At 34.3% G+C, this 17,646-nt stretch overlaps 1 protein-coding gene across 6 annotated transcripts in view; it reads left to right on the plus strand.

Annotated features, from left to right (window-relative positions):
* The window catches only part of ELOVL2 (ELOVL fatty acid elongase 2), a 97,997-nt gene extending 81,337 nt beyond the window's left edge, over positions 1 to 16,660 (plus strand). For 5 of the 6 annotated variants that reach the window (XM_031946853.1, XM_031946852.1, XM_003760177.4 and 2 more), the window contains 4 exons: positions 6,839 to 7,010; positions 9,835 to 9,959; positions 11,510 to 11,644; positions 13,160 to 16,660. In XM_031946853.1, the coding sequence (XP_031802713.1) occupies positions 6,839 to 7,010; positions 9,835 to 9,959; positions 11,510 to 11,644; positions 13,160 to 13,285 (558 nt within the window). In that variant the 3' untranslated portion in view covers positions 13,286 to 16,660. Of the gene's footprint in view, positions 1 to 6,838; positions 7,013 to 9,834; positions 9,960 to 11,509; positions 11,645 to 13,159 lie in introns of all 6 variants that reach the window. The other variant, XM_031946849.1, reaches the window with a different exon arrangement.
* The last annotated feature ends 986 nt before the right edge of the window (positions 16,661 to 17,646 follow it).

A 17,646-nucleotide genomic window follows, 5' to 3' on the forward strand; every position in this document is an offset into this window, starting at 1 on the left:
TTATTTCTTACTATTAGTAATTTTTTTCTTTGTAACTAACCTTAATTCTCATTGCTACATATTTCTATTTCCATTCCTGGAAGACACCAAACAATTGTTCTCTCTCCTCTGTATTAGACTCCTTCATACCTTTGAATGCTATTATTAAATTACCCTCTTACCTTTAAAGGGTAAATAATCTCAGTTCTTTAGTGTTTACTAATATTTTGATCTTCATGATTTTTTTCAAAGTCCTTTTTCAATTTTCCTGCCAGCTGTCAATCTTACTTTCTGCTTTGTATAAGAGGAGAGCTACCATATGATTTCTAACACTCCTTTTGGGGAACATCCAATAACTGAAGTGACAACCTACTAGCATGGACTGGGGGTCAATTAGTTATACACTGAGACAGCTTATGCCTTTTGTTTTTCTTTCTTTGATATGTTTTCTTTGTTTTGTTTAGATCATCAGTATAGTTGAATTCCACAATTAATAAGCACCTACTGTATATAAAACAATATTTTCGATGTCAGGATAAACTAACCTTCCAAACTAACCTTCCAGAACTGCTTTGTTTTGAATTCTAACCTTGATTTTAAAACTTTAAAACCAAAATCAAGAAAGTTCAATTCCACTTAAAAATATGTTGTTTGTACTTTTTGGGGGGAGAGCTGATTGTTATACATTTACAAGCATAGCACTGCAGTTGTTGAAATATATGTGCCATATAAAATTTAAACAAATTTTAAGAGTACTAATAATGACTCAGATGCTTACAGGGAAAATTAATCTCAAATATAGAGGACTTAATGCAAAGTTCTGGAGTGTGCATCAAGAAATCTCAGTTCAAATCCAGACATTAGCAGTGTGACCATAGATAAATAAATAAGTAATTTAAATTTACTTAATAATTTAAGCTCAACAAGATGGCTCCTGGACCATTTCCAGTCATTCTGATCTATACTTGCACATTCTCTATTGACTTAAATTTAATTTACTTGCATATCATGGTACCACCTCCTTGATGTCATGGTCCTCTTCGAGAATGAAGGACAATCAACAACAGGAAGATAGTGACGTTTCACAAGATACTTCACAGAGTTTTTTTGAATAGCATGTTTTTAAACTCTAAAGGGCATTAGAAGTGTGAACTTTGATTATACTGTGCTGGACATCATAAATGCTTTATAGAACACAGGAAAAATAAAGCATTTTACCCAATTACCATCTCACTGAATTTTTCATGAGATTACCATCTCACTTCATTTCAAGCTACAGGGAGAGATATGCAAGTATTATTTTCTAATGATGTAAGAATGAAATCCTGGAAAGTACTAAGCTATCACAGAAGATCATATAATCTTATTGTATAGAAAACCTTGGGATTAGGATAACCAACTTTAAAAAGCTTCCTGAGGCATCAGTTACAATAACAATACAAGCTATTATAATAATTATTGACATTTGCATAGATCTTCACAAGTTATAATATGTTTTATATAAGTTAGCTCATTTTTAACCTTACCAACGAATAACACCACTTGTGTGATCTTTATACAGAAAATGAATTTAAGAGAAATGACTTGTTCAAGATTACAAAGAGAAGCAAAGTCAAGACTCAAGTGCTTCTCTTGTAACTACAAACCTTGACTATGTAGTTGTTTTCAGGAGCCATCTAGCCCACCCACATCTGAACAAGAAGTTACTTGGCCATACACAAATAAGTGGTTATAGAACCTTTGCTTAAATTTAAATCTCTATCAAGAAGCAACCCACAGCTTTCCAAGGTGGATTCTTCTACTTTCAGATAGTTGTCATGGGTTGAAATTTCTACCCATTGCTCCTCTTTCTGTCTTTTATGGCCAAGCAGAACAAGTTTCATCCTTTCCCTATGTATCAGACATTTTATAGACACAGGATCATAGATTTGACCTAGAAGACATAGTATGGCTATTCCTTACTGAATTTCCTTTAAATTAATATTCTTAGTTCTGTTAGTAAGCCTTATGGAATGATTTCAAGGCCCCTTCAGCATTCTCCTGGATGTTCTCTCACTTATTAATACTCATCCATAACCAAGCACAGTGCTCCAAATGGGATCTGGATTGTGGCAAAATACAGCAAAACTGTTTCTTCTCTCATCTAGACACTAAGCCTCTCATTGTAGCCTAAAATGACATTAGCAGTTTTGGCTGCTATGTTTTTAGTGTTAAGTCATATGAAGGTTTCAATCTGCTGAAAGCCCAAGATCTTTTTCAGGTGAGCTGTCATTTAGTCAAAATGTAGAAGTCATCGTGAAGTGGAGAGAGCTCTGCATCTTTTTACATTTCTGTATCTCTACTATAAAAGTAATAAAAGACTCTCCAAGTTGGAAGAAACCTCAGAAATCATCTAGTTAGATCCATACTAGAGAGATAGCTTTCCCTAGCAGGCAGAGCTGCTAGAATGAAGAAAGCCTGAGTTGAATCCTCTTCTCCCAAACATATTCATTACCTGTGACACCCTGGGAAAGTCACTTTAACCTCAGTTTTCTCATCTGCAAAATGAAGATAATAGTAGCATTTGCCTCAGGGTTATTATAAAGAATAAATAATATAATAATCACTTTACAAAATTTAAAAGTGGTATGTAAATGTGAGTTTTTATTATACTTGAGCAGGAACCCTTTCTCCAGCATTCTTGACAAGGAGTCATAGACTGTACTTTAAGAATACCTTCTGAAACATCCCATTCTTTTGGATTCATCTAATTATTAGAAATTTTTTTCCTCTTAAATACAGATGAAATTCGGGGTATTTGCAGAGGAAATTTTGGGGAATAGTGGATAAAATACTAGACTTAAGAGTTAAAAAGACTTGGGTTCACATTTCACCTCAAACATTTGCTAACTCTGTGAGTTACTTAGCCTCTCAGCTAGATCATCTATAAAATGAGGGGAATTAGATTCAATGAGCTTTAAGGTTCTTTCAAGCTCTAAATCTATAACCCTATGATTTAAGTCCCTGTAACTCCCATGGTTTGGCCCTACCCAGTTCTGCTCTCAGGAGATGTAAAATGGTAGTTAATCACTTTTACACATAACAATCCTTCAGTTACTTGAAGGTAGGCTCTAAGGTCTTTTACTTCCACTAATCTCTTCTTATCCAGTTCTTTCAATCCCGAGTTCTTTCAACCTATTTTTAGATGGTGTCTTTTAGTCTCCTTGTATTCTTGGTGGCCCTCTTCTGGTCACAATCCAGTTAATCACTGATTTCCCTAAAATGTTTGGCACAAGACACTCTCTCATTCTGGACATTATATTTTCATAAAAGTAGTACTATTAACTGATGATGAGTTTTCAGTTCCTTGGATCTTTTTTACTATTCAGTCTCCCTTTCCCAGTTTTTTAACTGGGAAAATTATCAACTTATAAACTCAAATTTAGAGCTTCTAAATGTGTGTGTGTGTGTGTGTGTGTGTGTGTGTGTGTGTGTGTGTTAAGCTTCCACTTATTAGACTTGTGCTATCATTATAGTGCTTATCACAGTGCCTAGCACATCATATGTGTTTAATAAATGCTAGATGACTGTTGAAATCTTTTTGGATTCTAATTTTCTTATCCAATTATTTGAAAGTCTCCCCAAGCTTCATGAAATCCATAAATCTGATAAATATGCTCCTTGAGGGCAATGACTATTTACTTTTTGCATTTCCGCCTCCAGCACCTAGTATATATATGTAAATGATTCTGTGACCTCACAGAAAAAAGTTAGCATTAACCCAATGGACTTTTATTTCAGGGAGCTTTACAGTTATTAAAAGAATTTTGAAATCTCCTCAGAGCAGAATATCTTCTTCAAATTCGTTTGTTTGTTATGTCTGGCTCTCTATGACCCCATTTGGAGTTTTCTTGGCAAAATATTAGTGTTTTACCATTTCTTTCTACAATTCATTTTATAGATGAGGAACTGAAGCAAACAGGGTGAAGTGACTTGCCTGGAGTCACATAGCTAATAAGTATCTGAGACCAGATTTGAACTTGGGAAGATAGATTTTCCTGATTCCAAGCTCAGTGCTCCACCTATTCCACTACCTAGCTATCCTCTTGTTCTTCATAATAAATCTTTGTGGAATTTGTTTGACTATGTTTTTAGTCAGGGGTCCTCAAACTTTTTAAATAGAGGGCCAGTTCACTATCCCTCAGACTGTTGGAGGGCCAGACTATAGTAAAAACAAAAACTTTGTTTTATGGGCCTTTAAATAAAGAAACTTCATAGCCCTGGGTGAGGGGGATAAACGTCCTCAGCTGCCGCATCTGGCCTATGGGCTGTAGTTTGAGGACCCCTGTTTTTAGTCAATCAATCAACAAGCATCTATTATTATGCATTAGATGTTGGACCTACGAACATAATAGTGAGAAATGCTATTGATTTTTAAAAATGAACAGAAAAAAGTCAAAATAAAGAATTCTGCAATATTAAAGACATCTTTCCAGACAGAGATCAAGCCATCAATCATCACTGGTATAATTATTCAACTAGTTCCAAATCCACATCTAACTGCTACACCTTTCCATTTTGTTCATGAGTTAATGAGTCAAACTCCTCACTGAAATCCAAGTATATGCATTCCACTGATCTAGTTATATATATATATATTAAAGAATCCAGCCTCCTCATTTTTGAAAATCAAAACATTTATCTATCTCCAGTTCTGGAACACTTCTCTTTTAGTTCTATATCACCTATATTAATTTTTAAAATGTAATTTAATTTTTAAATTAAAAAATTCTCTTTCCTCTTTCCTCATCTTCTCTGTGTGTGTGTGTGCGCACACACACACACACACACACACACACACAAAACAACAACAAAAAAAGCCTTGTAACAAATATGCATAGTTATACAAAGCAAATTTTTCTACTGCCTATGTCAGAAAATACATGTTCCCTTCTGCAACATTAGTCTATCATCTCTTTGGTTAGAAGTAGATAGCATGCTTTACTAGTCCTTTGGAATCATGGTTAACTGTGTTGATTAGAATTTTTAGATTTTTCTAAATTGTTTTTATAATGTTATATTTGTAAAACTCACCTTGTTCTGCTTGCTTCATACATCTTTCCAGGTTTCTTTTTGAAATCATCTTTCTTCTTTTTTAAGTTTGTGATAATTTAATCTGGGTTGAACTAAGTTTATCTACAAATTCTTTTTTAATATCTTATTTCCCTCAGTTACATTTAAATAATTTTTAACATTTGTTTTTAAAACTTTGAGTTCCAGATTCTCTCTCTTCTTTCCTCCCCATCCCACCCTCATTGAGAAAGCACATGTAAAGTTATGTAAAACATTTCTATAAAAATCATGTTGCAAAAGAAAACATAGATCTCTCCCCGCAAAAAACCCCTCAAGAAAAATAAACCAAAAATAGTATGCCTCAATCTGTATTCAGACACAATCAGTTTTTTCTCTGAATATGGATAGCATTTTTCATCACAAATCCTTTGTAGTAGCATTGGATCATTGCATTGCTGAGAATACCAAAGTCATTCACAATTGATCATCCTACAACATTGCTAATACTTTGTACACAGTTCACAGTTCATGAAATCACCTTTCTTAAACCTGGAAAAACTTACATGAACTGATATAAAGTGAATAGAATCAAGAAAACATTGTATATTGTAAAAGCAATATTTTATATAATCAACTGTGACTGTCTTAGCTATTCTGAACCACATAATGACTTAAGACAATTACTAAAAATTTAGGATGAAAACTGCTATCCATCTCTAGAGAAAGATGGAATCTGAATGTGAGCAAACTTTTTTCCCTTTATTTTTCTTTTTTTTTCTTTTGTTCTCTATTTTCTTTCACAACATGACTAATAGGGAAATATGTTTTGCATGGCTGTGCACATATAATCTGTATCAAACTGTGCTTGCCTTCTCAAGGAGAGAGGAGAGAAAGAAGAAAGAAAAAGAACTTGGAATTCAACATTTTTAAAAAGTATATAAAAATTATTTTTACATGTAATGGGAAAAATACTAAATTTTAAAACCAAAAACTATCTTTCTTCATTTCTTACAGCACAATATTATTTCATTACTTTCAAATGCCACAGTTTATTCACTTGTCACCGAACTGATGGGATCCTCCTTAGTTTCTAGTTCTTTGATGCTATGAAAAGAGATGCTATAAATATTTTGCCTGTTTCTTTGGTATTTCTAGACCAAAGATATCCAGTTTAGCAACATTTATAAATCACTTTCTAGAATGTCTGCACCAATTCACGGCTCAACTAATAGTGTATCACCCATTTTAATTATGATTCTTGTCATCATGAATTTGGGCTTCCATACAATTCTTTCAGTGTTGTCAAATTAGAAGTCTCTTTAGAGGGTTTTGGATTTTATTGGGGTGGGGAGGATTTCAAACAGTGAGAAGGAAGTATAAAACTTTATGCAGAATAAGTCTTTTTTACATTGATGTTAAGCAATACAATCTTATTAATTACCTGGAAAAGAGAACATGATGCAGTGTCTCTAATGGTATCAGGTTTAAGTATAAGTTGTTATAAAGGTAGTAACTATAGAAGAGGCATTTTCCAACATGAGACTTATGAGGAGTTAGGACTATGAAGTACTGAAGGGTCTGCCTGGAATAGCAAGGAGACCAAGGAGTCCCTTCCCCTCCTTATCTTGGCAAGAAGGAAAAAGAAAGGGGAAAAATGCCTTAGCTCTTTATTTGATAAGCCTGTGCTTGTGAAACAAGTAGAGAATGATTTTAGGGAAGCATAGTAAATACAAGATAGATCAGTGCAGACAGTGCACATAGGTGCTCTGTTCTGAAACAAAAGTAACTCTTCTTTTTCACTTTGTAGGTAGCCAGAGTTCTGTGGTGGTACTACTTCTCCAAACTGATAGAATTCATGGATACAATTTTCTTTGTTCTGAGGAAGAAAACCAGTCAGATTACTTTTCTCCATGTGTACCATCATACATCAATGTTTAACATTTGGTGGTGTGTTCTGAACTGGATACCATGTGGACAAAGTAAGGATTTGGTTATTTTTTCACTTCTGGATGAATGTGATCCTGGCCCTAACAGTTCAGACTGTACCAACAGCATAAAGCTGCAAGAGCAGAGGTGGATACTTCACATCTTTAGGACCCAAGGACTTGATTCTGGCTTCAGGGACTTGAGGCTGGCAAAATCAGGAATGATGTTTTCTTAAGCTAAAATTTCTTTAAGCTTTGCACATTCCTATTTTGGTGTCTCTGGGAGTACATTGACTACACACCAATACCCATGATCACAGATTATGATGCAGCTGACATTAGTTTATTCCACTTAGTGTTTTGCTTTCCCCCTATCCTCAAAAATGGAAGTTACTTCCATAACCTAATACTGAGATCCAAAGTTATCCAGTATTTGAAAAAAGCAGAGTGGACCAAATTTACATCACATAGTTTGACCAGAAGTTTGGGCCTCTGTGTTGATTCTCTTACTTAAAATCCCAAGAACAAGTAACTGGATTTCCCCAATTAATGATAAAAATGCAAATTGAAACCAGTGTGAAGCAGAAAATAAAGTCCTTTGAAAGTATCTCTCCCAAAAGGTTTCTTTTAGTACTAATAGAAGTGGGCATGATACTAGAGAATCCAAAGGATAATGAACAAGCTTGACTTTTATTTATCAGTGCTCACATTCCCCAGATTTAAAAATAAATATGAAACAACAGCTGTACCCAAAGGCTCCTGGTTAGTGTTAATAGAGCATTTTGCAAATAACAAATTACATGCTAGGTTAAATATTATAAAAATAATATTTAGTAATTACTCATTTGCTTTTGTTAATGAAGGTCAGAGGAACTCAGGTGAGTGAAAAATATGAATTAAACTCCATTGAGTGTGCTACCTAGTGACCTAATATAAAGATCAGTATCTGTATTTTTGTGAAAGTAAAAATAGTTTATCCAATGATATATTCAATTAATCAACATTTTAATGGGAGCCAGTGTCGAGTAATGGACATGTTATGGAACTTGTTTTCATCAGGAAGATTCTGCCTCATGAAGCTAGTCTAGTTGTGATATCCTGGGTAAGCCACTAAATTGCCTAAATTCAGTCACCTAACCTCTAAAATGGAGATGATGATAACTAAATTATTTATCTCACAAGTAGTTCTGGAAATCAAGTGAAATCATGTATGAAAAGCATTTTACAAAGTTTAAAGCTAACATAATATAGCAATTATGATTGTACATTTGCTTTTCTATTTATCTAATGAGTAAAAAAAGGTTTATGGCTTTGGGAATTAATGTGCAAGATTGCTATACACTGTTTTAAATTCCTTAGAGGAAAAAAATATTGTCATTATTATTTTTAACATAATTTGATAAATGAGATGAAGGGGCAGATTTCTAGCTTTTAGCTTCAACCCATAATAAAGGGATGAGGACACAACAAAGAAATGCAGAAATTCCAGAGTGAGAAGCAAGTTCTCCCTCACCTCATCCCAATCACAATATGTTATCACATTGTTAATCTATCTCAGCTTAGCAAAAACTTTAGTATCCTATGGATGTTTATAAAGGTTGGGTGATTTTATTATGGCAAAGTAATTATGCAACCATCTTCTCCAATGTATAAATGGCTGCTCCAGATATGTCTTCCTCTAAGTTTTAGTACAGGTATCTATTCAAACATTTGACAAACTGCAGCAAGGATGTAATGTGTTCAAATATTCATTTGTATTTGTATTGTATTGTATTCGTAATTGTATTCAATACAAAAGCATTCATAATATATTCGAATGTATTAAAAAATAATATATTCAGAGTTTTGCTTTAAGCCCACACTGTGTGTGGGGGCATCTCTTTCTTGCAGTTATCAATGTATTGCCCAACAGAACTAAAAACTGTATTTAATGACTCTTTGGCATTGTCAAGCAAGAACACAAATGTTTTCATTTGTTCATTAACTCTCAGGATCTTAAGATCATAAATTCAGAGCTAGAAGAGATTTAAAAAGCCAAAGCCAACTAGTCCATTTTTCTCATTTTACAATCTTCTATCTGTCCATCATATATTAAGTGTCTACTACATAGAAGGCACTGTGCTAGGAGCCAGGGCAATTGCTAAGATCAATCAAATAAATAAGGGCACATCTTTGCCCCTGAGGAGTTTATAATTCAGTGGAGAAAATGAGGTGTGTAGGGGAAAAAGCTCATTCAAAATAAAATGTAAGGTCTAAAAAGGGATATTAGTCAAACATTATGAGGTTTCACAGGAAGAAATGAACCTTTTTAGATAGAGGAGCACCAGGGAAAGCTTTATGGAGGCATCAAAACACAATTTGAGCTTTGTATAGGATCTCAAGACAGAGATGGGATAAAGATATCACAATCTATATTATCATCCAGGCATTGAGCATTTATTTATGGGATGGCCTCTAATGATCTGTTATATATCTCCATATCCATGTGGTAGATGCTCATACATATTTGGAGATTGGTTATAGTCAAATTAATAGCAACCTAGGAGCATGTCATCTTCATTAGTCTAATAAGAAAAAAACAGGGACTCTTATGGAAACTATAGCCTTTCTGGAAAAAGCAAAAAGAAAAAAAATTATGATGCAGCCCTTCCAACAATAAACTTGCCCTAAATATTTAGAGTAAGAAAGGACATAGCCAGTGTAGAGCCTTTGTAATAATTATTATTAGATAGTGGTATCAGGATTACTTAATGATTTTTATCTTTTATACACAGCAAAGAACTTTTTTTTGTAAAAAAAAAAAAAAAAGAGTTGTGTTTTGACCTTAATGGACTTGATCATGATTTCTAAAGTAGTCATTTTCATGTTCTTTTCACAGGTTTTTTTGGACCAACACTGAACAGTTTTATCCACATTCTAATGTATTCCTACTATGGACTCTCAGTAATTCCGTCCATGCACAAGTATCTATGGTGGAAGAAATACCTCACACAGGCACAACTGGTACGTGAATACTTATTTCAACTTTTTTCCTTTTATAGGCCCATAGGCCATTTGATAAAATCTACATACTTTCATGGAAGAGGAAAGGATACCCAAGATATCTCTATCCTGTTAAACTCTCATAGTTTTGATGGCTAACTTTAAAAGAACTAATCCTTGTATATTAGAATATCCTTTGTATATATGTATACACATATCCTATGTATATATTTGTATATATAGCAGAGGAGAGTGGATTAGCTGCTACTTTGAAATAGACAATAAGTTTCTCATTACATAAAGTTTATATAATATTTTAAAATATTAAGACTCAAAAGATCTATGGAGAACACTACCATGGACTATTTTCCTCATTTTATAATTGGAGAACATCATACATAGCCATATGTTATGTGAAGCAGCTGGTCAAGGTCAAACAGATAATTCCTGGCAGAACCAGTACTTCTAGCTTCAGGGCCAGGATTCTTTATCAGTTATGTCATATTGCTTCACTAGGAAAACTTTCAAACTTATTTATAGGCTAAAATCTCTTTTTTTTCTCCTGTAAATTAGATAATTAGAATCTCATTATCATTCACTGTAAGGGGTTTGGAGGAAATCATAGTCTTTTGGAGAGGGAAAGGGAAACAATTTTAATGTCTTCAGTTTTAAGGGGTTTGAGGTTTAGAAAAGACTCAACCAATGTACATTGGCACTTTCTTTGTAATTTGTAGTCTTAAAGATGTGCGATGGGCAATGAGGATTTAAGTAAATTGCCTCTGGACAAAGACAGGGCTTAAACCTGGCTTTTTGATGCTAAAACCAACTTTCTCTCTACGGTAAATAGACAAGTGAGATTTTAAAAAAAGAAGGTATGACTCTTACGGAATCCTTGGATCAGAGATTTAGAGCTGGAGAAGACATTAGAAATCATCCAGTCTTACTCCTTCCTTTTATATAAAAGAAAACTAAAGCCCAGAAAGATAACACAGGTATTTAAGTGGCAGAGCCAGGATCTGAAACCAGGTCTTCAATTCGAAGGGCAGTTAAGTGGCACAGTGGATAGTATGTCAGGTTTGTATTCAGGAAGATGCATCCTCCTACATTCAAATCTGACCCCAGACTTATTAGCTGTGTGACCCTGGGCTAATAATTTACCCCTGTTCGCCTCAGTTTCAATATGTGTAAAATGAGTTAGAGAAGTAAATGGCAAACCACTTTTGTACCTTTGCCAAGAAAATCCCAAATGGGGTCATATAGAATCAGACATAACTGAAAACAACTGAACAACAAATTCCAATTCTAAATCCAGAATTCTTTTTCCTATGGCCCACAACTTATGGAATCATAACTATAAGGAATATAATTTAATTATTCATCATATATTTCATATAATAGACAGTTATATATTTATAAATATTCTATCTAGGATAAAAGAATTGTTGAAATTATTTTAATATGTCTTGCTATACTCAGAAAAACTTAAGGAACAAGCTTCATGATTTTGAAGATTTTATGTGACTCAAAAGTTGATTCATTTATAGCTCTAATTTTTGTGTAACTCTTAACAGATCCAATTTGTGCTAACTATATCACACACCCTGAGTGCAGTTGTGATACCTTGTGGTTTTCCTTTTGGCTGTCTCATCTTCCAGTCTTCCTACATGCTCACATTAGTCATCTTATTCTTAAATTTTTATGTTCAGGTGAGTTAAAAATAAGTGTTGTTAGATGGGTAAGCAATGTTATCTTTTTAAAATAGATTTCTACATCCTGACATCATATTTGCTTTGTACTTTAGTACTTTGTACATGGATCACAAGTGAATGAAATTTTAAATTAATCTACTTTTATAGGAGTGGAGCAAAAATAAAGAGCATTAGAAAAAGATAAATTTGACATACCAAATAATTTTGGAAATTGTATTCAACTGTTTTCTGAATAGAGAAATAAATATTCCTTCTTATTTTCTACTTGTGTATGTTGACATTATAATTTTGCCAAATCATAAAGAAACTAACACTTTGAAATTGGCTTGGTAAATTTGCCTTTGAATGTAAGCTACAAAAGATAAGTATCCAGTGATACTTTCTAGGGATAATTGCACATGAAATAGGTCAAGTTGCTGATCATATCAAAGGGAGCTAAGAGAGTCATTCACTTTGCTACTTCATGGCCAAGAACAAAGAAAAGCAGATTGGACAGTCCAGTAACGGCTAGAATTGGTTACACTGGCTCAAATTAGACCAGAGCCTTTTGTGAGCAAGGCATATGATTTCATTCTCAATCCTAGGTGATACCCTTGCCTGCCTTAAAAATAATTCCCTTGCTCAGCCTTTACAGGTGGAGCTCCTGTATTTTGGTCAGGGTAGTGGGGAAATGGCACAAGCCAGTTCAGGTAAGGACCAATACCTTGACTTTTCCTGCTACAGCCTCAATAGCATTTCATTGCGCCCTTATATAACGAGGTATTCAAACATGCATGGACAGATCTCCTTGGGTCCAAAAATCTGGTTACACTTACTGGAGAGATAATTGCTATAGCAATAGTCACATGAGAGATCTAATTGTCATATATAAACAGAGCTCGGAGGATATTCTAGCTTTAAATAAAAGGAAATTCTGTGTTCATTCGTGCATTAAATCAGCATTTATTAAGAACTTCATAAATCATAGGTACTGTAATATAACTTCTGGGGATAGAAACAAAAATAAAACATTTCATGATCTCAAGAAGCTTATATTCTATTGGTAAGAAACACTAGGTATACAGATAAGTAAACATAAAATCTGTACAAAGTATGTCTAAGGTAATTTGAGTGGTAAAGAAGGGATACTAGCAAATGGGGGGAATCAAGATAGGTCTCATGTAGGAGATGGCTATTGAGTTTGAGCTTAAAGGAAGCTAGGAGTTCAAAAAAGCAGAGGTAAAGAGAGGGAGCCTATAGAGGCTCTACAGAGGTCTATAGAGGAGGTTGTGTTGCATGAAGGCAAAATATAGAAAATTGTGTGCAAAGGATAGAAATTAGGCCAATTTGACTTAGAAAGTTCTATGAATAAAGAAGTATAATCTATAGTAAGCTTGGAAAGGGAAAAAGTCAACTGGAGTCATTGTGAAGAAGTAAAAATGTTTTAAGTACTGTTGGGGGGATGTTACAGTGATATAGACATTCTCTCACTGAAATACTTTTATATTTTTTCCTGATCTGCATGTCCAACAGACATACCGGAAAAAGCCTCTGCGACAAGATACAAAAGAGAACCCTACAGGAAAAGAAATCACAAATGGTTTTCCCAAAGTTCATTTCATTGCAACTAATGGAATTGGAAACAAGAAAGCACAGTGATAATAGGAAAGAGAACAGCACACAATGGAGCCCAAGAAAGTCTTTTGTTTTAAAACAAAAACTGAGTTGAAACAGTTCTTTAAATTTTAGTGCAAACTGACATCTGTTGTTTATAAATCATTTGTACCAAAAATGTATTATTAATTCATTGCTATTAGGTTTAACATATTTACTAGATGCTTTGGTCAAAGGTTAACCACTGAGATGATGCTGGAAATTTTAGATCTCAACATTAATGTAAAAACCTCTCAAGTGCCCTCCCATCCCCATGTTTCTTTTTATGATGCCTTATACACTGTTTCCCAAATAAACCCAAAGAACATTAAGCATTTTCGTGGTAAGCCTTTAAGGAAAAAAGTTAGGATTTTGTTCAGGTTAAAATGTTTAGACTACAATGTTTATTATCTTCTAGCTACATAGAGTAGGCAGTAAATCTATGGATAGAGTAGTCAATCCATTGGGCTCAATTTGGCATAAATCTCTAGAAATCATTTAAAAGGGAAAATGGAACAAGGAAAGAAAGGGATCAAGCAGAATGTCTTTCTTTCCAAAACCACAATTTACTTTGTCTCACATTCTCTGATTACTTCGTCCATAAAAAAAAACCTTAGTGAATTGGTGATAGAATTTGCTTTTTTTATTTTAAACTTTGAAAATTAACTCTGCTAAGAGAGAAAACATGCACTGCCAAATCCTCATAACCACAGAGACTTTGGCTAGTAATCTGACTCTTCAGAAATTCATGGAATCCTTGGTCCTTTTAAACTACCATCTTTATGTCTATCCTCCTCATTGGTTAGCCTTTGAATTAGTTAATCCAGAAATCCTTTGGATTAGTTAGAATGCAGAGAGACAGCCTGCTGAGTATGAAGAGTATCCTGAAACAGGATGCTCACATTTCCCATCTCTATGCAATGACTACAGTTCAACCTTCTCTTCTGTTGGGTTGTATGCAATACTGACACTTATTTTGACATCAGAATTAATTGAGCAATGGAGATAAGATAAAAATGGAATTTTTATGGTGCTTATTTTGGACTTAGAGATATGGCAATAATTGCCTTATTCAACCCTTTGAAACTATTTACATTCTCCAGCTTTGGAAGGAGGAAGTGGGCCAAAAGATGTATTTAAAAAAGAATTCCCATAGAAAATAGTGAGATAGTAATGAGACACTGGCAAAGGCCAGGTTAGCAAGTGAAAGCTGGCATTGCTATATTTAATGGGGGCCAACCTTAAAAGCATAGGAAAGCCCTGGTGAGAACTCCTCTTTCCCCAAGGGAATATTGAGATTTAATTTAATACTGTGATACTTTCCTTAGATTAAAAATAAGAGAATGTTGTCTGAATATTTGATAAAGAATAATTTCTAGCCTGCAGAATTAGAATGGGCAGCTTTAGAACATCTTTTCACCCACACTTGGGCTTACTGCAGATGTTCCTCATTTTTAAGTCTTTTAAAAATGCTTTTTAATTTATTCTCTTGGCATCAGTTGCCACAGAAAAGCATTTTCAATTGGTAACTTTCCACCTGCTGCTTGTTACCTTTTCAAGTCACTCTTAATAGCTTTTAAATTATTTTCTTATAAAAACTTATGCTTACCCCTACTTTCTCATTCATTTACATTATTCACTTAGGAGGTTGTGCCCATCTTCTGAGAGGTCCTCTGAATACAGCATTTAGTCTCAATAAATTTTTAGTATGACTATCTGGTTTTTCCTTTTCTTACCACAGTTTAATATTAATTACCTTTTTAACTTTGATCCATTTCTATTGAGCACAACAGAGCAGATTTCAGTCCCATCTTGGCGCCTTTTCAATGATTTTTTTCTTTATTTCTGGCATATTGCAATTAAGTCCAGCCTCCTCTAGGCCTCCAAAATAGTTAACCACTTATTCCACCTTGCATTAGCTTATGTTCCGCCCCTCCCCACCCCCCCACTGGAGCAGTTACTACCTTCTAATAGTCCTTCAGTGAGGTCATACCTTCAAGCCAGCATAGCATTTGCACAATGCCTTTTAAACCTAGAGCTAGAGCTGATAGCAATTGTCATAGCTTCTCTTTGGCTAAGAATAAAACAGGATGAGAAGGATGCTCTTTTGAGAAATCTGTTTCTTCTTCAGGACTAGGTCTTAGACAAAGCTGAATCTTGTTACGTATAATCAAGGTAAAAATGAACTTTTTGCAAATAGCCATCAAAGAGGCCCATTTACCAGCTTGTTCCTTCTAGTCAGTTTACTTACTTATTAGTGAGGAACTTAAAAGTCCCCACTTAAGCGTCTGGGGCTAAATGAGTATTGCACTAGTCAGTCATCTTTTCATGCTGCTTAATACTAAAAAAGCAAAGAGGGAAGGTCCTCTTTCAGTGGAATCATAGTCAAACAGTTGTGAGCATAGGATAGCTCAGGGCTGTTGGAGGCAAAGAGGGAAATATGACATTTTGGGATAATCTCCATAGACAAGCATGCACGTAAGCTGGCACCTTGAATACACAAGCAATTAATGGTTCAAGGTTAACTCAGAGCTTTGTCCAAATCTAAACTGGTCTTTAGTTTCACTAAGGCCTAATTTTAAAATATACACACATTATATATAGCTATAATATACATATAAAATCATAAAATCATTCAAGGGCTTGGAAAAAGCACACACTCATAGCTTTGAAATCTTAGCTGTGAGAACTGAATCAGGTGTGTTCCAAATACTTCTGTCTTAAAACACCTTTGAAATATTGCAACTTTGAAAAAAATAGAAACATGCTGAATTTTTTATAAAAACATTGTAAATAAAACTTTTACATGTCTGTCTAATCCTATGTTGTTTAGGAAATAAGTGCGAGCAGAGCTTTTTGGGTGGGGAAGAAATGCTCTTTTCCCATAACAGTAAAAGAAAATTAGATTTTAGTGAATACATTTATCTGTTGATAGTTTCCCCATGAAAAAATTAAAATGAAATGTGTCTAAACAGAATGGAACGTGAAATTTTTCAACTTACTTTTAAAATACAGTGCTATCATTCATGTAGTATGTATTGAAGGATAAAATTATTTTCACCTGAGTACTACTTGTGTTTGTTTTTGAGGGAAAATGTCATTTGCTGGTAGGTTGGAGGAAAACAAGTGGGTAAAAAGCCAGTCTGAATTCTTTCCAAAGAGTCAAAGACACTTTCCTTGTTTTGTGAATGTTTCTGGGTATTTTTCTGTTTGAAACCTGGAATAGAACATCAATTTCTTGTATTCATATAGAAAGGACTTAAATCTCAAGAATACAGCATCATGATAAGGGTGGGCAGAGAGGCAGGAGAAGCTATTTTTTCTTCATATATTAAAAGCATTCAGTATGATTGTTGTATATTAAATTTATTTTTACCTTAAGCCATAAGTTGTGGTTTTTCCTAAGTATATGCTTGTTTATACATCTGAATCATTTGTCACCCAGAAGAATATTTATACCTAGGAAAGTTTGTAAGTGTTAAGCTCCTCATTTGATTTGGTGAGCTCTTGATTCTATAGGACAGTGGGTAAGAGTGGAAAGAACTTGAATTTAAAGTCAGGGATTGTGAATGGGAATCTTAGCTCTGCCATTCCCTACCTGAATGACCAAGTGGTGGCCTTTGAGCTGAATTTTGATAGAAACAGGGATCCTAAAGTTCTAATTTTATATAGACGGTGTGTTTTATTGGACTGGGGATTGGAATTCAGTCAGGAAAATCAGGGCTTAAGTTCTTACTTTGACACTTGCAAACTTTTGACCCTAGGCAAGCACAGCTTCTCCATGTTCAAGGCATGGGAGTCTCTTGATTACAGTTGAATTATGGATATGCATTAGTAGAAGGATTAAATTGACAAGAAAAAAATTAATATGCCACTTTAATGTACTTTCCACTTGCCTTATTTGCCCCACTTGGTAAGCCCAAACAGTATCTTATTTTTTTTTTACTCTACCTATTCAGTTATAATGACAATAAAAGGCCTTATTCCAGGAATGTCTTTTCTTTTTTCTCAGATAGTAAATACTGTGTGCTTACTATTTGCTAGGAACAGTGCTAACTAAGCACAAGAGATACAGTAAAGCAAAAGATGTTCTGGTTCTTAGGTAGCTCACAATTTGATGGGATGGGGGGAGAGAAGATAACATGCAAACAACTATATACAAAAAAAAAATTGGAAATAATCATCTGAGAGAAGGTGCTAAAATTAAGAGGGACCAGGAAAAGATATTTATAAAAGATGGGACTAAAAAGTCAGGAAAGCCAGCAGATAGAGATAAAGATGGGGGTACATTCTAGGCATGAATTGTACCCAATGAAAATGCCTGGATTTGCAGCCATTATGTCTGAAGAATAAACAGCAAGGAGGCC

The sequence above is a fragment of the Sarcophilus harrisii genome, chromosome 1 (assembly GCF_902635505.1).
Source record: "Sarcophilus harrisii chromosome 1, mSarHar1.11, whole genome shotgun sequence".
NCBI classification, from domain to species: domain Eukaryota; kingdom Metazoa; phylum Chordata; class Mammalia; order Dasyuromorphia; family Dasyuridae; genus Sarcophilus; species Sarcophilus harrisii.